Here is an 8053-nt window from a genome sequence, read left to right as displayed (position 1 = left end):
AGAAGTCAGCATTGTAATTAAGAACAAATGAGAGTGGAAAATTATGGGCAATTAATAAATGAATTCTTATTTGCATACAGATAACTTTGGGTAATTTAAAGTCATTTAGGGAGAAAAAAATAAAGACATTAAGAACTGAATACCCACCCTCTCTCAGCCCAGGAGTTCTTAAAGTCTGTACAATGGTGACTGAAAAGAAAATGAAATTATTTCACTTTGCCTTTGGTGTCCAGGACGGAATTTGTTTAGTGTTGTTTTATTACAGGTCTTACCAACGCAGTATCTTTTCCTGAGATGGCTTTCTTAATAATTGTTCGCCTAATCACTTTGATCAAATAGTAGTAATTTCTTTGCAATTAATAAAGATACTGATTTTATTTTCTTTTACTGTGTTCCTGTAAAGTAAGGGTGAGTTATGATAGCATTTCTTCTCTACTTGATACTTTTGGCCTTGTTTTTACGTGGCTGTAAAGTAGGAATTAGAAAACTTATCTATAGGCAGAAGTTTTTTTCTCCAGGACTAGTTTAAGAGATGATCCTGTTTTTACATAACTAGTTGTTAGAGAACAAAAGGACTTAATAGAGCTTAGCAGCGATGTCCAAGAGAAACTAGAAGATGGAATTTTTTCCTACGGAAACCCACACTTCCAGAGTAGGAAATTGGTTTTTAAAAAATGGAAGAAGAAAAGAAAACTAATATTATTGATACATTCCCACTTAGGACCAAAATGGAAATGTTGAAAAATTTCAAAATAAGAAACATAATAGTTAATAAAACCTTGACTTAACATTTTCCTTCCTGAAAGATTGCAAGTATTTTTCATAGTGATTTGTTAATAAAACTTTATCATCCCTATTGTTGCTTCAAAAAATAGCATATACATTTGCCTTTTTCTACTTTATCACTTGCTTAAAAGCAATCTTCTGACTCTTCAACAACAGCCCCTTCTCAGAGGCTCTTATTTCTCTGCCTTTCCCCTTAGTAAATGCCTGCTTAAAAGATTAAAGTAACAATTGGGAAAATTTACATTAAAAAGGCTGTCAATAAACACATTATTGGTCTTCCTGAAACGTGAATAACTTATCCAGGCATCCTCATCAGCCTAGGACATTTATCCCACCCACTGGGTGTTTTTGCCGCCTCCGCTGCCTGTCCTGCTTAGCAGCCGACTTGTCCCTGGCCCACAGTCCAGCCCTCCAACGGTCTGAGGGACAGTGAACTGGCTCCCTGTTTTAAAAGTTTGAGGACTCCTGAGTCTTATACTCATGTATTGACTTTTTTTCCCCCTCTCATCTTAGAATATCTCTGAAGATGTGATTTTTTCTGTGATGTGTTATAAAGACGAGGATGAAGAGCTATGGCAAGAAGATCCCTATGAGTATATAAGGATGAAATTTGGTAATTGGGATATTTTTATTGCCCATCACTTCTTGGATGTATAAATTTATATTTAAAGTAGATTTTATAACTTTGTTAAGTCCTCAAAGTTCTGCTTTGTACAATAAGCTCTGATACTAATGAAGGTTTGATGTTCTATTGAACCAGAGAACTTGAGGCTTTTGGGTGTGGGAGCTGAGAAGCCACTCTGTTCATCTCTCTTATGGGTGTCTAGTACTCACAGATGCCACAGAGATGCCGGTCTGCAGGGACCACCCCGTTCTGTGCCCTTTGGAGTACCAGTTTCTAGATTGAGTTCTCACTTTGGGGCATCCTTGGATTTCTGCATATTTTAGTAGCTCTCGGATTTGGTTTGCCTTCTTCTCCTAGGGACTGTTCCACAAGGGGATGAAATTACCTCTGGTGGCCACACTGTGTGTGGCCCAGTCCTTTTAGTTTGGACCTTCCGGGAAGTTGTTGAACTGTGCAGGTTGCCTGAGTCATTCTCTCATATCCCCAGTTTGTATTCTTCCTTTCCTCAAATACTCAAGCACTTCACAGAGCAAAATGTTAATTGGGGTACCTCTGTCTCTCCTACAACTTAGAAGCTTGCTGAGGACAGGAATTTTCTTTGCTTTATTTTGTATTCTTTATCCTTTCCATACCCCTATATCTCTCTACCAGTGTTTGGCACCCAGTATGCCTTCGATAAATGTCGACATAAATAATTGCTGGAACGAAGGCATGCTGCAGGTGCTGGGACGATGAAGTGCCTTCCCCTTGTGGAGCTAGGTAGACACCTGAGCTAAACTACCTACTAGGTAGACACCCTTAGCTACCTGAGCTAAGCCTAAGGATGTGGATGCCAGGCTGTCTGGCTGTGTTGTTTTTACAGTGCTTTGTGTTTTGTATTAAGTAAGTGAGGAGGCGCCTCTTGGGGACAAAGCATGAGAACAGCAGATGAATGAGAAACCCCATCACCATGTGCTTTCTTTCCCTGTTCTACCTTTGTCTTTTGACAATCTTTACTCATATACATAATCTATCATTTCCCCTTTATTCTGCCCTTGTTTTTCCTAGTTTGCCTTGTCAGAGCAGGTGATTAGTCCATCTTTCTTTGTACTGTTACAGGCATTCTTTTAGTGTTTACCTTTTCTACACTACCTTTTCTACACATGTGTTTTTGTAAACAGTTTTTGTTGGCTTTCAGAAAGCTACCATTAGTTCATGTATTCTTCATATCTGATATGTAGAAGTATCTCAGTTTTTAGAAAATAAGGGTTGTGTGCCTTGATTAACAGTGAGAATTTGTATTTTATGGATTGCTGAGAAGAGAATATGGATGATTTAAGACTAGCAAGTGTTATGCCTTTTTAAAAATAATTTCCTTCTGTGGACTAGAATGCAATGGCTTTTATTTGACATGTATATTTTAGGTAACTATAAAGAAGAACAGTTACTGTTTGTTTTTTTTTTTTAATATTTTTGTCACTTGTAATTATTTATGTGAACAAACCATTTCTATCTAAATGTATTTGTCTTTTTTTTGTTTTGTTTTTGTTTTTTGCAGTTTGGGCCGGGGCCTGGCTCAAACCCGCCACCCCCGGTTTATGGGGCTGGCGTCTTGCTCCTTGAGGGATAGGTGCTGCCCTCTATTTAAATGTATTGATAGATAATAATATTTTTATCATTTTTCTTTTTATTGTATCCTTTAACCTTCTTCCCATATCCCCTAATATTAATGCTTTGGATTTGGTAAAAACTAAAAGGTTGTGATGTTAGGACAGCCTGGATTCAGTGTCGGCTGGGTTGCTTGCCTGTTGTGTGACTATAGGAGCTTATTTAACCTCTCTAAAACGCAGTAAGGTGGGTAATGGTAATAGTGTTGGGTCATGCCCAGCTACTTTTTCTGTTCATGTGTAGGATGATACCCATGAACCGCTTAACATAGAATACCAGATGTTTAACAGTACTCAAAACTTAGTTATTTTGTATTTTGAGGCATACTTAGATTTGGCTTTATTTTTTATAATTTAAAGAAACTGAAACTGTTTCAGTTTCTTATTCCAAAATTTGTGAGAACTTTAGTAATATTAAGTGACAGGAATGCTTGCTGCACCTGTCTATTGGCAGAGCCCAGCGCTGCCCTAGCATCCCTCAGGGCTTCCACGCTTGTTGTTTCCTCTGCTTGGAGTGCTTTGCCCACGGATAGCTCTCTCCTCATTTCTTTCACTTTCTGCTTTAACATTACCTTAACACAGAGTTTCCCTGATGCCCAGTTAGCACCCCATACTCTGTCACTCTGTCTCCTTACCCTGTTTTGCTTTTTATTTTTTTGAGACAGAGTCTTAAGCTGTCCCCCTGGATTGAGTGCTATGGATTCATAGCTCACAGCAACCTCCAACTCTTGGGCTTAAGTGATCCTCTTGCCTCAGTTTTTCTATATTTAGTAGAGATAGGGTTTCACTTTTGCTCAGGCTGGTCTCGAACTCATGAGTTCAAGCAATCCACCTGCTGGGGCCTCCCAGAGTGCTAGAATTACAGGAATGAGCCACTGTGCCTGGCCCTAGTTTACATTTGTTTTTAGCCTAACTTACTGTGTGTATGTGTGTGTGTATGTCTTATTCTGTTGCCCCAGCATAGAGTGCCGTGGTGTCAGCCTAGCTCACAGCAACCTCAAACTTCTGGGTTTAAGTGATCCTCCTGCCTTTGCCTCCCAAGTAGCTGGGATTACAGGCACCTGCCACAATGCCCAGCTACTTTTTCTTATTTTTAGTAAAGATAAGGTTTTTGCTCTTGCTCAAACTCCTGAGCTCAAGCAGTTCTCTCACCTTCGCCTCCTAGAATGCCAGGATTATGGTGTGAGCCCCTGTGCCCAGCCAGAGAACCTTTTTTATTGATCTTAGTATCCCAAGAGTCTAGAATGGTGCCCGGCACAAAATAAATTTTTGTTGTTTTTTGATAAAGCACTTAGCAAAATAGATATCTCTATTGTGTTTTTTTAAAAGTATATAATTGTTTGAAAGTCCAGGCGTAGAGTTTGATAAATATTGTGCATGGGAGCATTGATGATATCTCCTTAGTGTTTTCATGCTGTAAACAAAGTCGTCTATGGACTGTTTTATGTCTTGGTTTGGAATAGTTGTGAATTATGTTTAAAATCTATAAGTAATTGTATTTTTACTAACATGATTTAACTTTTAAAAATCTTAGATATTTTTGAAGATTATGCGTCTCCCACTACAGCAGCCCAGACTCTACTATATACTGCTGCAAAGAAGAGAAAAGAGGTGTGTAGTTATTCTTTCCAAATCCTAGACAGGGAGCCTGTGTTGATTTGATACTCTAACACACCCCGAGTATTTGAAAAACTATGTTGTTACTAATTATAACTTGTCACTTTAAGAATATTTTTCTGTCCTAGTAAGGAGTTGTCCTAAAAGGGCTTGAGAATCGTTGGTTATTTGGTTTTCTTAGCAAATTATACCTTTCTTATTGAGCTTATTCTTGATAAAACACAATAAAATGGCTTTATGTTTGAACATGTGTGCAGCATATTTACTTATTATAGTAAGATAGTGAAAGTACATGGAGACTAAAATGGATTCTTTGATTTCTTTAGGTGTTACCAAAAATGATGGCATTCTGTTATCAAATCCTAACAGATCCGAACTTTGACCCTAGGAAGAAAGATGGAGCCCTGCATGTGATTGGTTCCCTAGCTGAGATTTTATTAAAGGTTAAGATAATCAAAATTTAATTTACTTACTAAAAACTGTGAAGCACAGGCAAATGAGAGGACGTGAAAGTTCTGGGTCATTTAAAACTGGGGACTACTTCTGGATAATTGAGTTGATTTGTAAATATCCTTTTTTCTGTCATCTATTTTATTAATTAAAAAGAAAATCTGACTTTTGTGTAAATTTTTCAGTGTGAAGCTATAGGTATATAAAAAAGAATGTGGGGCAGCACCTGTGGCTCAAAGGAGTAGGGCGCCAGCCCCATATGCCGGAGGTGGCAGGTTCAAACCCAGCCCCAGCCAAAAACAGCAAAAAAAAAAAAGAATGTGAAAGTCGTATATTATTTCTATAAAAATTAATATCAAATTAATGTAAGGTACTATTTCTGTCTTATTTTAAAACATGCAATATGTAGACTGAATGATTTTACAAAATTATAAATAGAGGTATAGTTATAAATGCAAGTCATCATAAACTTTATTAGAAAGTAATCCTTTCGTATGAAAAAGACATTGATACGTTGAAATTGAATTTCTATTTCCTTACAGAAGAGTTTATTCAAGGACCAAATGGAATTGTTTCTACAGAATCATGTATTTCCATTATTACTGTCTAACCTAGGATATCTTCGAGCTAGGGTAAGTTTTCCTTATTTCTGTTGTGTCTTAAATCTTTACCTGTAAGATAATTATTGAAATAAATATTTTTGGATGGATTGGCCTTTTCCCACATACTGAGATGAAATGGAGTCAACTGGAATGTCTGTTACAGTCACATCAGGTGAGTCGGGAACAAACTAGTAAAGAAAGGGGTGGTTACTGGTTACAGATTTGAATTCCAGCTGATTGTGTCTGTCACCGTAGCCTCACTTGCTGCGTATGTGAAACAGTGAAAAGGTGATTTGAGAGCAGGGTACAGTGTAAACTCATACAGAGATTAATTTTCAGTGTCTAAAATGGCATGCAATTTTAGTTTGGCTAAAAAGTTGAATTTGTTTTCTAATATATTAGGTAGATTTGCCTCAGTAACATGGATAAATAATATTCCATGTAAACTTATTTGTGTTCTAAGAGTATATTCTTTCTAGAGTCTTTATATTTTATTAAGAAATAGAAATAGAACTTTAATTCAAGAGCCTGGTATTTGTCTTTATAAATATACAGACACAAAAAATGTCTTGCTAAAAAGAGCATATATTAACAATGCCTTGTACACTTGAAAGCATTTTGAATAATAGTCACTAGAGAAATGTTTGGACAGATGTCGGCTAGGGATACTGAGGGCAAGCGAACATCTTGATAGTTGAGCTCTTAGCCTTGGGCAACTGTGTGAATTGTAATTCCTTTCCAGAAGTCTTTGGTAAATCAGATTTCTGTTGATTGTGTTATATGCCCACAGAGTATAAAATGAAGTAGTAATGATTCTGTGATCTAATAGTTTAAGAATTGATAATTTATAAAAGGTTTAAAATTCTTGGTATCTTCTGTGAGTCTAAAAAGGAAATTTGCTAAATTAGTTATGAATCGTAATATTTAGTAAAAGCATAAATGGGATTGTTTTTCTGGGATACTTACATTTGGCTTTTTTTCTCTTTCCTGTAAAAAGGTGATCACATATGGGTAATATAAAAGTAATGAAACTACCTTCCTTCCTTCCTTTTTTTTTTTTTTCTTAAGATAGAGTCTGAGTCTGTTTGCCCAGGCTGTATAGTGCTGTACTATCAGCCTTGCTCACAGCAACCTCAGACTCCTGGGTTCAAGCAATCCTTCTGCCTCAGCCTCCCAGGTAGCTGGGACTATAAGGACCGACCACATGCCTGGCATGAACCCAGGAGTTTGAAAAATTTAAAACTTTTTCTATTTTTAGTAGACCTGGGGTCTTACTGTTGCTCAGGCTGGTCTTGAACTCTTGAGCTCAAGAGATCGTCTTCTTCAGCCTCCCAGGGTGCTACGATTACAGGTGTGAGCCAACACGCCCAGCCAGAAACTACCTTTCTTTTTATAAAAAGAGCGGGAAATCCCAAAGTTAGAAACTAAGGCCACCATATCACCCTCCAAAAACAAATGAACACTTCTTGGTAGAGTCCGTGGTGTTTTCCTTAGAAGTTCACTGAGTGTGGTAATCCTGAGAGCTCCCGACCTGCTGTCTTCTTACAGTCCTGCTGGGTGCTTCATGCCTTTAGCTCCCTGAAGTTCCATAACGAGCTCAACCTGAGAAATGCAGTTGAATTAGCAAAGAAGAGCCTGATTGAAGATAAGGAGATGCCTGTCAAAGTTGAAGCTGCCCTTGCCCTTCAGTCCTTAATTTCTAACCAGATACAAGGTAAAGCTAAAGACTTTTTAGGAGTTTTTTGAAATAAATTTTTTGGGATAGTCTTCTCAAATAATTTTGATTATCTATGTCTGAGGGTTCAGGCTTTGGAATTCTGACCTTTTACCCTCTTAGAATTTTAAAGGGGTTTATTCTTGTCCTTTTAAGGAGTTCCTACTGATTACACTTTCCAGAAAAGTTTTAAATTAGGAAACATGTTATTAAGTGTTGAACACTAAGGTTGACTAGGAGGAATCGGGGCCTGGGGTCCAGTTTTGATCTGGCTGCTAACATGCCACGTAAACCTGGGTGAGGCACACGACCCAATAAGGATTAGGCTTCGACATAGTTAAATTCAGGGGTATTGGAGCTTCAAGATTCCTTTCAGTTCTAGAGTTCTGCTAGTTTTGAGAGTAGCAAGTAGTGAGTGAGAACAGAGATATCTCATTCATTTCTATAATATTTTGTTGAAAGTTCAAATAAATCTTTGGAAGTAAATTTACCTTTATGAAGAACATAAACCCGCTTTACCTTTATTCAACAATGTTTCAATAGGAGGACTGAATATTCTATAAGGACATGTGGGAAGGTAGTGTAGGTAGAGGTGGGTTGAGGAGGGATGGTC

General features: G+C 37.5%; 1 protein-coding gene across 1 annotated transcript in view; it reads left to right on the top strand.

The window, feature by feature from the left end:
* Positions 1–8053, top strand: part of IPO8 (importin 8) — a 96055-nt gene that overhangs the window by 48017 nt on the left and 39985 nt on the right. Inside the window, exons 10-14 of the mRNA XM_003792483.3 lie at positions 1300–1399; positions 4592–4668; positions 5001–5117; positions 5667–5756; positions 7275–7440. Coding sequence (XP_003792531.1) covers positions 1300–1399; positions 4592–4668; positions 5001–5117; positions 5667–5756; positions 7275–7440 — 550 coding nt within the window. The remainder of the gene's footprint in view (positions 1–1299; positions 1400–4591; positions 4669–5000; positions 5118–5666; positions 5757–7274; positions 7441–8053) is intronic.

Source organism: Otolemur garnettii, unplaced genomic scaffold (assembly GCF_000181295.1).
Source record: "Otolemur garnettii isolate 467f Iridium unplaced genomic scaffold, OtoGar3 scaffold00057, whole genome shotgun sequence".
In the NCBI taxonomy this organism is placed as follows: domain Eukaryota; kingdom Metazoa; phylum Chordata; class Mammalia; order Primates; family Galagidae; genus Otolemur; species Otolemur garnettii.
This window is presented reverse-complemented; position numbering and strand designations above follow the sequence as displayed.